Source organism: Trachypithecus francoisi, unplaced genomic scaffold (genome assembly GCF_009764315.1).
Source record: "Trachypithecus francoisi isolate TF-2019V2 unplaced genomic scaffold, Tfra_2.0 Lachesis_group7, whole genome shotgun sequence".
In the NCBI taxonomy this organism is placed as follows: Eukaryota; Metazoa; Chordata; class Mammalia; order Primates; family Cercopithecidae; genus Trachypithecus; species Trachypithecus francoisi.
This window is the reverse complement of record NW_022681472.1, coordinates 26,052,600-26,069,556: the sequence shown is the minus strand read 5'-3', so window position 1 is coordinate 26,069,556 and position 16,957 is coordinate 26,052,600. Positions and strand designations below refer to the sequence as shown.

The 16,957-nt window shown below is 39.2% G+C and overlaps 1 protein-coding gene across 4 annotated transcripts in view; it reads left to right on the top strand.

The window, feature by feature from the left end:
• TRAM1 (translocation associated membrane protein 1) overlaps nt 1-3,967 on the top strand; it is a 33,453-nt gene extending 29,486 nt beyond the window's left edge. For all 4 annotated transcript variants that reach the window (XM_033203387.1, XM_033203386.1, XM_033203389.1 and 1 more), the window contains one exon: nt 2,398-3,967. In XM_033203387.1, coding sequence (XP_033059278.1) covers nt 2,398-2,471 — 74 coding nt within the window. In that variant the 3' untranslated portion in view covers nt 2,472-3,967. The remainder of the gene's footprint in view (nt 1-2,397) is intronic.
• Nucleotides 3,968-16,957: the final 12,990 nt, after the last annotated feature.

The window sequence follows — 16,957 nt, the reverse complement described above, 5'->3', positions numbered from 1 at the left end:
TGAAGTGGTTAGCTCCTTTCCACAGGCAGGTCATCTCATCATCTGTGCAGCTGTCATGGTTAGCTCCTATCCACAGTCTCATCATCTGCCCAAGTCTGGCTGAGTCCAGGATTTTTATAAGCTTCAGGGAGGAGGAAGTGCATAATGATTGGTCCATGGGCAGGCCCAGAAAAAGCACTATAAGTTCTCACTCCAGTCCATGGAACTGGCGGCCGGGCCCCCAGGTTTGAGGTCCCTGGCTTGAAGAGGGGGGCTTCACCAGGGGCCACGCCTTTCTGCCGAGGAACCTCTCTGCCTCCTGCTGCCATCAACCTACCATCCATGGTGCCTAGGCTGGTCATGCCAAGAGATGCCTGCAGGCCCACACCAAGCTGCCCTCAGCCCCCCTTGGCCTCCCTCTCATGCTTGTCAGCACCCACAGTCCTGATGGCCAAGGGAGCAGGGAGCTGCCATATCAGCGCTGCTCTAATCCCATGGTCAGTCTCACCTTCACTCCAAAATAGTAGTGGATGCCAGGAGTTGTAGAGTGGCCAGGCAGCAGGAGCAGGCACTTCCAAGCCTGCAGAGGCAGTGGGGCTTCCTGGGCCTCCAAGGGCTACGGCTGGGTGGCTGCAGCCTGCGCCCAGGAATGCAGGGCTCCCACCCCTCCAACTCTGAAAGGGATGGGGCTCCTGCTAGCTATGTGAAGCATGCAGCCCTGGCTGCACCTCCCACACTACAGCCAATGTCATGGCAATAGCCACTCCATATGGGTTGCTGCTGCCATCACTGAGAGGTGGAGGTTGCAGTGAGTGGAGATCATGTTGCTGGACTCCAGCTGGGATAACAGAGTGAGACCCTGTCTCGGAAAAAAAAAAAAAAAAGATAATACTATTATTCACATTTTCTGTTTCTTAGTTGTTTCTCTTTTGGTAAATAGTGTTTTTCAAGAAATTTGCCTAGTTCATAATAAATTTGCAAATACATTGGCATAAAATTATTCATATGAACTTCATATGATAATGAAGTTCACGCCTGTAAATGAGGAGTGATTCCTGTTTTTCATTTCTTGTGTTAGTAACGTAAGCCTTTTATCTTTTCTTCCATCAGGCAAAACCAACATTTGTCTTTTTTTGTTGATTTTCCTAGTTGTGTCTTTTCTGGATCATTGATTTCTATTCTTTCCTTTTCATTGGGTTTAATTTGCGGTTTTGTTTGTGATTTACCTTCTTGAGCTGGATCTTTGGAGCACTGATTTGTATCTCTTGTCAATTACATTCAGTTAAGGGTAAACTTTTTAACACCGCTGTAACAGTATTTCACAAGTTTTTTGTTTGGTTTGGTTTTGTTTTTTTTGAGATGGAGTCTAGCTCTGTTGCCCAGGCTGGAGTGCAGTGGCGGGATCTCAGCTCACTGCAACCTTCGCCTCCTGGGCTCAAGTGATTCTCCTGCCTCCCAGGTAGCCAGGATTACAGGCACCCGCCACCACACCCAGCTAATTTTTGTATTTTTAGTAGAGATGGCGTTTCACCACGTTGGCCAGGCTGATCTTGAACTCCTGACCTCAGGTGCCGCCCACCTCAACCTCCCAAAGTGCTGGGATTACAGGCGTGATCTACCGTGCCCAGTCTGTATTTCATAGGTTTCATTATGTCTTTTTCATTATTATTCAGTTCAATGATATCTGTGCTTGGATTCCACTTGTGCTGTGATTATAGGTGCAAGCCATTATCCCTGCCTCAAACATCCATTTCTGTATGCAACTTTTATATTTTTGGAGAGAGAGTCAGTGAGACATTTGTTACTCCATCGTAGCTTGAAGAAGGCCATTACATTAGCCAGATGTGGTGGCACATGTCTGTAGTCCCAGCTATTTGGGAGGCTGAGGTAGGAGCATCACTTGTCCCCAGGAGTTCAAGACTGCATTGAGCCATGATCATGCCACTGCACTCCAGCCTTGGTAACAGAGTGAGACCCTGTCTGAAAAAACAACAGTAACATAAATAAATAAAAAGAAGGCCATAATACACCCCTCCACATGGGAATTATCCTAAACGCCAACTTTAGCATGTTGTAAACAAATATCCCCAAGGACTTTACTGTCAAATGTGAAAAGTTTATTTCTACAGAAGATATTTCTCTTGATTACTATTTTTAAATTCTTGTAACTTTTTAAATAGTTTTCTGTCCTGTCACTTTTTTTCTGCTTTTAATAATAGTTTTCTTTTAATTTGCTACTTTCAGTTCATTGTGTTAAACATGTTACCAGGTTTTGTGATTGGTTCAATACTGGTAAATAAATTTCACCTGAGTATATATTGGATTTTACATTTTCTTTTCTGAAGTTATCTTTACATATAAAGATTATTACTTGCATTTATTTATAAAAGAGTAACACAGATTCTTTTCTTTTTGCAGAAAATGGTGTAAATGGAACATTAACTTCAAATGTAGCAGACTCCCCCCGGAATAGAAAAGAGAAATCTTCATAATGAATTATAAACTAATTGATTAATGTCCCCAAAGAAATCTGCTTTCTACTATATCTTTCAGCATTAGAGATTTTTCTGTTCTTGAAAATACAGTCTGTGCTCTTTGATTTTTGCTATTGTACTGTTTCATGCATTTTTTTAATGGGCATTTGAGGGGAGGATTATTGCTATGAATGAAAAAAATATTTTAGCTTAGACTAAGCTACCTGCCTTCAAAATAGTTTAGGGACCACCACCATGTTTTATTTTGTTTTTATTTTTGAACATTTTTCTAATGATTTGGAGAGAAAACTATTTACAAAAATTCCACATATCAGTGATACAATTTCTTGCTGTCACCAATTTTTTATAATAGCAGAGTGGCCTGTTCTAAGAAGGCCATATTTTTTAAGTTATCTTTCAGGGTAAAATGGAAATACTATAAAGTTGGATGTCAAACTTTAATATGTTTTCAGTGTTCTCTAATTTTTAGGAATTTTTGTAACCTTTACACCTGGAAAAAAAGATTTGTAAAATCACCAAAACAATTGTGTGCTTCATTTTATAGGTAGTGGTTATTAGTATTACATCCCCATTTTAAAAACAAAAACATAATGGTTACAACATGTGGAGTTTTATTGACATACATATTAAATCAAAGTATATTCTTAAAAGTACTTGTGAAGCAAAATCTTTCTTGTGCATTTTCAATACTTGTAACCTGGAAATCAGAAAATATTTACTATGAACAGGAAAATCGGACTTATATAGCCCTTTTTGATATGTTTATTAATAATGATTCTTAATGGGGCTCATAATAAGTTTAATATGCACAGCATCTTAGAAAAGTTTAACCTGCACACCCTTTTAAAACATAATGCCTACTTGATTTATATCTATAAAAAGAATGTCAGGTAATTATATTTGGAAAACATTTAATGCACTAACTTTAAAGAAATTGAAAATTCAGGTGGATAAATAGTCTTACAAAAGACAATGTGCTTTATGTTATACCTATAGCTTTGGTCCCATCTTTGATTGAGAAACATTTATCTGTATAAAACATATTTTTGGATAAATATATATATATATATATTTGTATCTCTACAGAAAGGCTCTAAAAAGCATTTGAGGAAAATATTTGGTTCCCTTTTCTATAATTATCCTTTAAGATCGTATAGCTGCATTTGGTTTATTCATTGTATTTGCAGTATATATATTGTTCCTTTCAGTGTTCACATCTTGTTCCCCATTTCTCACTTGTGTCACCACCTGTTTGTGCCATTTTTAGTGTAAAAGTTGCAGACCTATTAGATCTGCAGTTCAAGTTGCCATGCTGCTAGGAAGTTGTCCTTTTTCTTTCCAGCTGTTTACCTACTTCCTGGAAAAAGTAGTAGCTCTCTGTAGCATTATGGAGTTTCAGTGGAACCAAATCTTTGCCATTAAAAACTGGCATTATACTGAACTATACATTGAGAAATCAATCAAAATAAAAATTTTTACTTTCACAAGTTGCATCCTGGACGTTTCTGTCATTGTTGGTGTTTATGCTATTTTGGTATATAATCTCATTAAAATGTACCATATTTAAAACACTTTATAGATATTCAGAATAACCCTTTTCAAAAGTGTGTTCTGCAAATAAACAGATTCGTTCCACAGAATATTGGTGAGGACTACTGGGGGAATAGATGGTCATAACCAAATAAATCTGGGAATCACTGGATTGAACTAACCTAAAGGTGTCTCTTTATTATGGGACCATTCAGTCCTTAATATGCAAATGTGTTCCCTGGTGCACCAAGAATGTTGGCAGTGTGGGTATAGCAGTGTTTCCCACCTTATTTGCCTGTAGAATTTTCTGTTCATCAAATTACTACAGCACTTTGTTTTCTACAGCATACACTGTATTTATACAAAGAAAAAAGCCCTTGATATGTAGTTACCAAGGGCTTACGTATACACACGAGCACATATACACACAAGCACATTTACACACAAGTATGATTATAAATTATGAGCCCTACACCCTGCTCTCAAATGTACTGAGGAAAGTCTGTACTGGCTTCCAGATCCTGCAGAGCCTGTCATTATCACCCAGACTCAAGTCGAGCTTCGAAGCATGATGGGAATCCTGTAGGGACCTACACCTGGACAAGGCTCATGGCTCTGTCTTAAACCCTGGGGAACCATGAATTAGTTGTTTTGCTACTCCGGGGTTTAGTCTTTCCCTCCACAAAATGCCTCTTTGCTGCATTTTTTTTAAACTGTAAATTGACAATTTATAATTGTATGTGGGGGTCCAAAGTGTTATGATTTATGAGTATAATATGGAATAATTAAGCTAGTTAACATCCATCACCTCAAATACTTAACATTTTTTGTGATTAGAACATTTAAATTTAGTTTTGAAATGTATAATGCTATTATTAACTATATTTACCATGCTGTGCAATAGAACTAAAAAGAAATTCCTTCTGCCATATTTTATACCCTTTGACCATCATCTCCCCATACCCCTCAGCCCCCAGTCTTTGTAACCATCATTCTACACTCTGATTCTGTGAGTTTGTTTTAGATTCCACATACAAGTAAATAATGTGCCGTATTTGTCTTTCTGTATCTGGTTTACTTCACAGAGCAAAATGTTCTTCAGTTTCATCCATGTTGTCACAAATGACAGAATTTTTTTTAAAGGCTGAATAGTATTCCATTGTGTGTATATACTCCATTTTCCACATTTTCTTTAGCCATTCATCTGCTGATAGAGCAGACCTTAGGTTGATTCTGTAACTTGGCTATTGTGAATATAGTGCTACAGTGAACTCAGGGCTGCAAACATCTCTTCGACACACTGATTTCAAATCTTTGGGTTGAATTCCCAGAAGTGGGATTGCTGGATCATATGATAATTCTATTTTTAGTTTTTTGAAGAACTTCAATTCCGTTTTCCTTAATGGCTGTGCTAATTTACATTCTTAACAGTGTATATTGGTTCCCTTTTCTCCATATCCTTGCCCACATCTGTTATCTTTTGTCTTTGTTATGATAGCCATTGTGATACGTGTAAGATGACATCATATTGTGGTTTCAATTGGCAGTTTTTCCATTATGTTTCCTTTAGTAGTGTTACAGTTTCTGGTCTTACATTTAAGACCTTAATCTATTTTTGAGTTGATTTTTGCATATAGGGAAGACGAAGGTCCAATTTCATTCTGCATGTGAGTATCTAGTTTTACTATCACCATTTATTGAAGAGACTATTCTTTTCCCATTGTATATTCTTGGCATCTTTGTGGAAAAGCAATTAACCATGTGCATACCTGGATTCATTTATGGGCTCTCTCTTCTGTTTCATATGTACTTCATGTTTTCGTTTTTTGTTACATTTTGTTTTTGTTTGTTTTGCAAGTACCATGTATACTTTTGTTTTTTAAAATATATACACAGGGAGCCAGGGGTCTCACTATATTGCCCAAGCTGGTGTCAAACTCCTGGCCTTGAGCAATGCTCTTGCCTCAGTATCCCAAAGTGCTGGGATTACAAGTGTGATTACTAACCTTTTTTTTTCAATAGTTTTTGGGGGACAGATGGTTTGGGTTATGTGGATCAGTTATTTGGTGGTGATTTCTGAAATTTTGGTGCACTTCCCACGTGAGCAGTGTACAGCGTACCCAATGTGTAGTATTTTTATCCCTCAATTCCCTCCTATATTTCCCCAAGTCCCCAAAATCCATTATGTCATTCTTATGCCTTTACATCCTCATAGCTTAGTTCCCACTTATAAGTGAAAACATACGATATTTGGTTTTCCATTCCTGAGTTACTTCACTTAGAAAAATGGTCTCCAGCTCCATCCATGTTGCTGCAAATGCCATTATTTTATTCCTTTTTGTGGCTGAGTAGTAGTCCATGGTATAAATATACCACATTTTCCTTATCAAGGTGTTGGTTGATGGGCATTTAGGCTGGTTCCATATTTTTGCAATTGCAAATTGTGTTGCTATAAACATGCGTGTGCAAGTGTCTTTTTCATATAATGACTTCTTTTCCTCTGGGCAGATACCAAGTGGAAGGACTGCTGAATCAAATGGTAGTTTTACTTTTAGTTTTTTAAGGAATCTCCATACTGTTTTCTATAGCGGTTGTACTGGTTTACATTCACAACAGCAGTTTAAAAGTTCCCTTTGACAACATCCATGTTAATATCTTTTTTTTTTTTTTAACAATGGCCATTCTTGCAGGAGGGAGTGGTATCTCATTGTGGTTTTAATTTGTATTTCCCTAACAATCAGTGAAGTTGGGGATTTTTTCATCATTGGCTATTCATATATCTTCTTTTGAGGATTTTCGATTCATGTCCTTTGCGCACTTTTTGATGGGATTATTTGTTTTTTTTCTTACTGATTTGTTTGAATCCTTGTAGATCTGGTTATTAGTCCTTTCTTGGATACATAGTTTGTGAATATTTTCTCCTACTCTGTGGGTTGTCTGTTTACTCTGATTATTTCTTTTGCTGTGCAGAAGCTTTTTAGTTTAATTAGGTCCCATCTACTTGTTTTTTCTTTGTTGCATTCGCTTTTGGGTTCTTGGTCATGAACTCTTTGCCTAAGCCAATGTCTAGAAGAGTTTTTCTAATGTTATCTTCTAGAATTTTTATGGTTTCAGGTCTTAGATTTAAGTCTTTGATCCATCTTGAGTTGATTTTTGTATAAAGTGAGAGATGGGGATCCAGTTTCATTCTACATGTGGCTTGCCAATCATCCCAGCACCATTTGTTGAATAGGGTGTCCTTTCCCTACTTTATGTTTTTGTTTGCTTTGTTTAAGATCAGTTGGCTATAAGTATCTGGCTTTATTTCTGGATTCTCTATTCTGTTCCACTGGTCTGTGTGCCTATTTTTATACCATGACCTTGCTGTTTTGGTAACTATAGCCTAGTTTGAAGTTGGGTAATGTGATACCTCCAGATTTGTTCTTTTTGCTTAGTCTTGCATTGGCTATATGAGCTCTTTTTATGGATCCATATGAATTTTAGGATTGTTTTTTCTAGTTCTGTGAAGAATGATGATGGTATTTTGATGGGAATTGTGTTGAATCTGTAGATTGCTTTTGGCAGTTTGGTCATTTTCCCAATATTGATTCTACCCATCCATGAGCATGAAATGTGTTTCCATTTGTTTGTGTCATCCATGACTTCTTTCAGCAATGTTTTGTAGTTTTCCTTATAGAGGTCTTTTACCTCCTTGGTTAGGTATATTCCTAAGTTTTGGGGGTTTGTTTGTTTGTTTTGCAGCTGTCATAAAAAGGGATTCAGTTCTTGATTTAATTCTCAGCTTGGTCATTGTTGGTATATAGCAGTACTACTGGTTTGTCCAGTTGATTTTGTATCCTGAGATTTTACTGAATTCATTATCAGATCTAGGAGCTTTTTGGATGAGTCTTTAGAGTTTTCTGGGCACATGATCATATCATCGTTAAACAGCAACAGTTTTAATTCCTCTTTACTGCCTTGGATGCCCTTTATTTCTTTCTCTTGTCAGATTGCTCTGGCTAGACTTCCAGTACTATATTGAATAGTAATGATGAAAGTGGGCATCTTTGTCTTGGTCTAGTTCTCAGGGGAAATGCTTTCAACTTTTCCCCATTCAGTATAATGTTGGCTGTGGGTCTGTCATAGATTGTCATTATTACCTTGACGTATGTCCCTCCTATGTCAATCTTGCTGAGAGTTTTAATCATAAAAGGATACTGGATTTTGTCAAATGCTTTTTTGCATCCATTGAGATGATCATAGGATTTTTTAAAATTGTTTATGTGATATGTCAAAATTATTGATTTGTGTATGTTAAACCATCCCTGCATCCCTGGTATGAAACCCACTTGATCATGGTGTATTATCTTTTTGATACGCTGTTGGATTCAGTTAGCTAGTATTTTGTTGAGGATTTTTCCATCTATGTTCATCAAAGATATTGGTCTGTAGTTTTCTTTTTTTGTTATGTCCTTTACTAGTTTTGGTATTTGGCTGATACTGGCTTCATAGAGTGATTTAGAGAGGATTCCCTCTTTCACTATCTTTTAGAATAGTTTCAGTAAGATTGGTACCAATTCTTCTTGGAATGTCTGATAGGATTCAGCTGTGAATCCGTCTGTTCCTGAACTTTTTTTTTTGGCAATTTATTTTACTACTGTTTCAATCTCACTACTTGTTATTGCTCTGTTCAGAATTTCTATTTCTTCCTGATTTAATCTAGGAGGGTTGTATATTTCCAGGAATTTATCCATCTCCTCTAGATGTTCTAGTTTGTGTGCATAAAGATGTTAATAGTAGCCTTGAGTGATCGTTTGTATTTCTGTGATATCGGTTGTAATAACTCCTGTTTCATTTCTAATTGAGCCTATTTGGATATTCTTTTCTTGGTTAATCTCCCTAATGGTCTATTGATATTTATCTTTTTAAAAAAACAGCTTTTGTTGCATTTATGTTTTTTGTTGTTGTTGTTGCTTCAATTTTATTTACTTCTGCTCTAATTTTTGGTGTTTACTTTCTTCTGCTAGGCTTGGGTTTAGTTTTTTCTTGTTTCTCTAGTTCCCTGAGGTATGACTTAGATTGTCTATTTGTGCTCTTTCAGACTTTTTGATGTCGGCATTTAGGGCAATGAACTTTGCTCTTAGCATTGCTTTGGCTGTGTCCTAGAGGTTTTGATAAGTTGTAACACTGTTATTTTTCAGTTCAAATAAATTTTTAATTTCCATCTTGATTTCATTGTTGGCCCAAAGATCATTCAAGAGCAGATTATTTAATATCCATGTATTGTATAGTTTTGAGTGCTCTTTTTGGAGTTAACTTCCAGTTTTATTCCACTGTAGTCTGAAAAGATACTTGATATAATTTTGATTTTCTTAAATTTACTGAGACTTGTTTTGTGGCCTATCAAATGGTCTATCTTGGAGAATGTTCCATGTGCTCATGAAAAGAGCATGTGCTGATGAATGTATGTATAGTCTGCAGTTATTGGATAGAATGTTCTATAAATATCAGTTAAGTCCATTCTGGAGTATACTTTAAGTTCATTGTTTCTTTGTTGACTTCTATCTTGATGATCTGTCTCGTGCTGTCAGTGGAGTACTAAAGTCCCCCACTATTATTGTATTGCTGTCTATCTCATTTCTTAGGTCTAGTAGTAATTGTTTTATAAATTTGGGAGCTCTAGTATTGGTACATATATATGTAGGATTATGATGTTTTTCTGTTGGACTAACCCTTTTATCATTATATAATGTCCCTCTTTGTCCTTTTAAACTGTTGTTCCTTTAAAGTCTTTTGTCTGATACAAAAATAGCTACTCCTGACTGCTTTTGGTTTCCATTTGCCTGGAATATCTTTTTCCACCCCTTTACTTAAGTTTATGTGAGTCCTTAGTTGTTAGATGAGTCTCTCAAAGACAGCAAATACTTGGTTGGTGAATTTTTATCCATTCCACCATTCTGTATCTTTTAACTAGAGCATTTAGGCCTTTTACATTCAATGTTAATATTGAGATGTGAAGTACTACTCTATTTGTTGCCTAAATATCTTGGTTTTCTTTCATTGTGTTATTGTTTTATAGGCCCTCTGGCATTTATGCTTTAATGAGGTTCTATTTTGGTGTATTTCAAGGTTTTGTTTCAAGATTTATAACTCCTTTTAGCATTTATTGTAGTGCTGGCTTGGCAGTGGCAAGTCCTCTCAGCATTTGTTTGTCTGAAAAAGACTCTATCTTTTCTTGACTTATGAAGCTTATTTTTGCTGGATACAAAGTTCTTGACTGACAGTTATTCTGTTTCAGGAGGCTAAAGATAGACCCCAGTCCCTTTTAGCTTGTAAGGTTTCTGCTGAGAAACCTGCTGTTAAAGTTTTCCTGTAACTTTATAGATTACCTGATACGTTTGTCTCACAGCTCTTAAGATTTTTGCCTTCGTCTTGGCTTTAGATAACCTGATGACTATGTGCCTAGGTGATGATCTTTTTGTGATGAACTTCTCAGGTGTTCTTTGAACTTCTTGTATTTGGATGTCTAGATCTCTAGCAAGGTCAGGGAAGTTTTCCACAATTAATGCCTCAAATAAGTTTTCCAAACTTTTAGATTTCTCTTCTTCTCAGGAACATCAATTATTCTTAGGTTTGGCCATTTAACATAATCCCAAATATCTTGGAGGCTTGATTCATTTTTTTAGATTCTTTTTTCTTTGTCTTTGTCTGATTGGGTTAATTTGAAAACCTTGTCTTCAAGCTCTGAAATTCTTTCTTCTACTTGTTCTAGTCTATTGTTGAAACTTTCCAGTGCATTTTGTATTTCTCTAAGTGTGGCTTTCATTTCCAGAAGCTGTGATTGTATTTTCTTCATGAAATCTATTTCTCTGGAGACTTTTTCATCCATATCCTATATTGCTTTTTACATTTCTTTTAGTTTTCACTTTTCTCTGGTATCACCTTGAGTAGCTTAATAATCAACCTTCTGAATTCTTTATCTGGCAATTCTGAGATTTCTTCCTGGTTTGGATCCATTGCTGATGAGCTAGTGTGATCTTTTGGGGATGTTATAGAAGCCTGTTTTGTCATATTACCAGAATTACTTTTATGGTTCCTTCTCATTTGGGTAGACAATAGTCTATTGTCTACTAAATATTCCACTAAAATATTAGTGGAAAGCTCTGGAACTCAAGGCCTACTTCAGATTATTTTGTCCCATAGGGTTATCCCCTGATGCTCCCCCCCCCATCCCCTAGGAATGGGGCTTCCTGAGAGCCTGACTGAAGTAATTGTTATTGCTCTTCTGGGTCTAGCCACCACCAGCAGGGCTACCAGGCTCCAGGCTGGTGCTGGGGAATGGCTGCAAAGAGTCCTGTGATATGATCCATCTTTGGGTCTTTAGCTGTGAATACCAGCACTTGCTCTGAAGGAGGTGGCAGAGGAGTGAAGAAGACTCTGAGAGTCTTTGATGGTAGACATGTTTAGTATGCTGGCTTTCTCAAATGCTAGCAGTGAAGTTGTCACATGGACAGACTCAGGACATCTGGTTAGCCAGGATGTTGTAGCACAATTAGCTGTTGTTTTCTCCCTGCTCCCTGGGAGCAGGGTTATTCTGTCATGAGTTGCTGTAATGGCCTGAGTTCATTGGCCTCTAGCCAGTATGTGGCACTGTCTAGAAAGCACCAGCTTCAGTAGTAGTAGGGAGATATAATCTTGCCCTAAGTTGGCCAGGGTAAGTATTCTGGTTTCTCAGGTGATGTGCAGGGCCATAAAAAGCTCCCAAGACTTTATATCTTATGTTTGGCTACCAGGGCAGGTAGAGAAATACCATCAGGTGGGGGCAAGTTTAGGTGGCTCTGAGCTCAGACTGTCCTTGGGAGGGGCTTGCAATGGCCACTGTGGGAGATGGGTAGTGGTTCTCAGGCCAATGGGGTTATGTTCCAGAGGGAATTATGGCTGCCTCTGCTAGGAAAGTGGGGGATAGCAGGTAGGAAAAGACCCCACCTAACTCCCAGGCAGTTGGCTAGGCCAGTCTCACTCCCACATTACCCCTGTCAGACCTTGTCCCATGCTGTAAACTTCCCTGCTGAGAAAGGAAGCACAGCTTTCAGGTCTTGCCCCTCCCTATCTGCCCCAATGTCAGAGGCAGCTCCTTCACTCGTGTCTGTAGCAGTTCCCATTCACTTATTGGATTCTGCTCAAGAAAATTCATGTCCAGTCAAAATTATTACAAATTTCAGTTGGAAGATTCTTTCACCCTGTGACCCCTCCCTAATTCCGCTGGCTGCCTTTCCTGAGGGTTCCTGTGAAATACAGTCAGGAATGGTTTCCCTGGGCTCCGGCTGGAGACTGGGAGTGCCTTCAAGACTCTTCCCGCTGCTGCTTCTACTTTTTTTTTTTTTTTTTTTTTTGAGACGGAGTCTTGCTCTGTCGCCCAGGCTGGAGTGCAGTGGCGGGATCTCAGCTCACTGCAAGCTCCGCCTCCCGGGTTTACGCCATTCTCCGGCCTCAGCCTCCCGAGTAGCTGGGACTACAGGCGCCACCACCTCGCCCGGCTAGTTTTTTGTATTTTTAGTAGAGACGGGGTTTCACCGTGTAGCCAGGATGGTCTCGATCTCCTGACCTCGTGATCCGCCCGTCTCGGCCTCCCAAAGTGCTGGGATTACAGGCTTGAGCCACTGCGCCGGCCTTTTTTTTTTTTTTTTTTTTTTTTTTTTTTTTGAGACAGAGTCTCACTCTGTCGCCCAGGCTGGAGTGCAGTGGCGCGATCTCGGCTCACTGCAAGCTCCGCCTCCCGGGTTCACGCCATTCTCCTGCCTCAGACTCCCGAGTAGCTGGGACTACAGGCGCCCGCCACCTCGCCCGGCTAGTTTTTCATATTTTTTAGTAGAGACGGGGTTTCACTGTGTTAGCCAGAATGGTTTCGATCTCCTGACCTCGTGATCCGCCCGTCTCGGCCTCCCAAAGTGCTGAGATTACAGGCTTGAGCCACCGCGCCTGGCCCCTGCTTCTACTTTTATATTTCACATGGCTCCCTAAATCAGCTCTAGGTAAGATTAAATTCTTCTCCCATGATCTGGATTTTCAGATTCCCCAGTGGGGGATGTGTGTCCAGAAGCAGGTTTTCTCCCTCTCATGCTTTGGGAACTCACAGTTTTTCGCCTCTCTCGTGGAATTTGCAGTGGTGTGCCACTTCTTTCAAAGGATCTAGGATTTCTTTTGGTTTTCCTGGTACATTTCGGGGGTGGTTCTTCGAGCAAAAGTTCACGCTGTGAGTGGCCACACACTGTTCTGTCCATTTAAGTGGTAGCTGCACATTAGCTCTGTCTCCTATCTGCCATCTTCCTCAGACTCTACTATCATTTTTAGTATAGTTTGAAATACTAGTTTGAAATCAGGTAGTGTGATGCTTCCAGCTTTGTTCTTTCTGCTCATAATTGCCCTGGTTATTCAGGGTTTTTTGTACTTCCATTTGTATTTGAGCATCGTTTTCTATGTTTCTAAGAAAAACAACATTGGAAGTTTGATAGGGATTGCATTGAATCTCCAGATTGCTTCAGGCAGTATGGACATTTTGACAATATTCTAATCCAGCCAGGCGTGGTGGCTCATGCCTGTAATTCTAGCACTTTGCGAGGCCAAGGCAGGCAGATCATGAGGTCAGGAGATCGAGACCATCCTGGCTAACACAGTGAAACCCCATCTCTACTAAAAATACAAAAAGTTAGCCGGGCATGGTGGTGGGCACCTGTAGTCCTAGCTACTCGGGAGGCTGAGACAGAATAATAGCATGAACCCAGGAGGCAGAGCTTGCTTGCAGTGAGCCGAGATCGTGCCACTGCACTCTAGCTTGGGCAACAGAGCGAGACTCTGTCTCAAAAAAAAAAACGAAAAATAAAAACAATATTCTAATCCATGAATATGGGATATCTTTCCATTTATTTGTCATCTTCAATTTTTTTCATTAGTGTTTTATAATTTTTAGTGTACAGGTTTTTCACTTTCTTGATTAAATTTAGTCCTAAATGTTTTATTTTATTTTTTGTAGCTATTGAAAGATTATTCTATTGATTTCTTTTTTGGATAGTTTGTTGAAGATCATGTTGCCAACAAACAATGACAATTCTACTTCTTTCTTTCATATTTGGATGCCTTTTCTTTCTTTCTCTTGCCTAATTGCTCTAGCAAGGACTTCAATACTACTTTGAATAGAAGTGGTGAGAATGGGCATTCTTGTCTTGTTCCAGATCTTAGAGGAGAGACTTTCAATTTTTTCACCATTGAGTATGATGTTAGCTGTAGGCTTCTCATATATGGTCTTTATTGTGTTGAGGCACATTCCTTCTATACCTAATTTGGTGACAGTTTTTATTAAGAAAAGATTGGGAAATGCTTTTTCTGTGTGTAATGAGGTGATGGTATGGTTTTTGCTCTTCGTTCTGTTAATATGATGTATCACATTTATTGATTAGCATACCTTGAACCATGCTTGCATGCCAGAGATAAATCCCACATGATCATGATGATGATCTTTTTAATGTGTTGTTGAATTTGGTTTGCTAGTGTTTTGTTTAGGGCTATTGCCTCTGTGTTCATCAAGGATATTGGCCTGCAATTTTCTTTCTTTTTCTTTTTTTTTTTTTTTTGTAATATGCTTATCTGGCTTTGGTACCAAAGTAATTCTGGCCTCATAAAAATAGTTTTGAAATAGCCTTCCTCAGCTGCATGCAGTGGCTTATGCCTGTAATCCCAGCACTTTGGGAGGCCAAGGCTAAAGGATCACTTGAGGCCAAGGAATGGAGACCAGCCTGGGAAACACAGCAAGACCCCAATCTCTAAAACAGTAAAAACTTAGCCAGGCATGGTGGCATGCACCTGAAGTCCTGTCTACTTGGGAGGCTGACTGAGGCTGAGGTGGCAGGATTGCTTGAACCTAAAAGTTTCAGGCTGCAGTGAGTCATGATCTGCCACTGCACTCCAGCCTAGGCAACAATGAGACTCTGTCCAAAAAAAAATTTTTTTTAATTTCTCCTCTTCGTTTTTTTGGAAAACTTTGAGAAGAGTTAGTATTAGTTCTTAAAATGTTTTGTAGAATTTAGCAATGAAGTCATCAGGTCCCAGCCTTTTTTTTGTAGGAGACTTTGTTACTGATTCAATCTCCATACTGATTATTGGTCTGTCCACATTTTCCATTTCTATATGATTTAGTCTTTTTAGGATGTACATGTCTAGTAATTTATCCATTTCTTTTAAGTTACCTAACTTATTGGTACCTAATTGTTGATAGTAGTCTCCTATGATCTTTTATTTCTGGGGTATCAGTTGTAATGTCTCCTCTTTCATTTCTGATTTTATTTATTTGGGTATTCTCTTTTTTCTTAGTCTACCTAAGGGTTTGTGAATTTTATCCTTTCAATAAACCACCTCTGTTTCATTGATATTTTGTATTTTTTTAGTATCTATTTTATTTATTTCTGCTCTTTATTATTTCATTCCTTCTGCCAACTTTGGGCTCAGTTTTTTCTTGTTCTAGGTAGTTCCTTCAGGTGTAATGTTAGGTTGTTTGCATTTTTTGTTATTGTTGTTTGGAGACAGGGTCTTGCTCTGTCACCCAGGCTGAAGGCCAGTGGTGCAATCATGGCTCACTGCAGCCTCTACCTCCTGGGCTCAAGTGAGTCTCCCACCTCAACCTCCTGAGTAGCCGGGAACACAAGTGTGTGCCATCATACTCAGCTAACTTTTTTAAAATTTTATAGAGATAGGGTTTCCCTATGTTGCCCAGGCTGATCTCAAACTCCTGGGCCCAAGTGATCCTCCCACCTCAACATCTCAAAGTGCTGGGATTATAGGCATGAGTCACTGTGTGCAACCATCTTCTTTTTTGATGTAGGCATTTATTGTTGTAAACTTTACTCTTAGACCTGCTTTTGCTGTATCACAGAAGTTTCTGTATGTTGTTTCCATTTTTGATTGTCTCAAGACCAAGATTTTTTTTTTTAATTTCTTCATTGACTTAATAGTTATTTGGGAACATGTTGTTTAATTTCCATGCATTTGTGAATTTTCTGAAATTACTCCTGGCATTGATTTCTAGTTTCATACCATTATGGTTAGAAAAAATACTTGATATAATTTCAGTCTTTTAAAATTTGCTGGCCGGGCGCAGTGGCTCAAGCCTGTAATCCCAGCACTTTGGGAGGCCGAGACGGGCGGATCACGAGGTCAGGAGATCGAGACCATCCTGGCTAACACGGTGAAACCCCGTCTCCACTAAAACTACAAAAATTAGCCAGGTGTGGTGGCAGGCACCTGTAATCTCAGCTGCTCTGGAGGCTGAGGCAGGAGAATCCCTCGAACCTGGGAGGCAGAGGTTGCAGTGAGCTGAGATCATGCCACTGTACTCCAGCCTGGGCAACAAGAGTGAGACTACATTTCAAAAAGAAAGAAAGAAACGATAGAAGCCACAGAAACTAAGCAAGAGGGCTTCAGGGAAGGAATGGTTGGCAGTGCCAAAAGTTGCAAAGAAGAGAAAATGCAAAGCCTAAAAAAGTTCATCAAATGTGTTTCCTAGAAAGCCATTGGTGCCCTCAGTAAAAAGAGCAACCGGTGTCACCAAGGGGTTCCCTCTGCCTCACTTTCACACATTTTTCTCATGCACCTAAGGTCAAGAAGATTCAGGGTTAGGGTGGATCTTTGTCTGGCCTGGTCCTCCCTGGGCAGAATAGGCTGGACTCATCCGAGCACATGGGAAGAGACTGTGAGTGTTTTCCTGGCACTGACAAACACCAACTCTGGCCTGTAGAAGACCTGGATGGGTAAAGTGTGGGGAGGGTCGCTGGGTTACTGGGACATGCCCAGCACTTCCCTCACTGGGATGGGGAGGGACTGCTTCCTCCTCACGGGGAGCTGAGCCAGGACCTTTCAGGCATCACTGCAGGCATGAGTTTTGAGGACAGAGTTTCACACAAATCTGCCACACAGGAGAAGGGGTG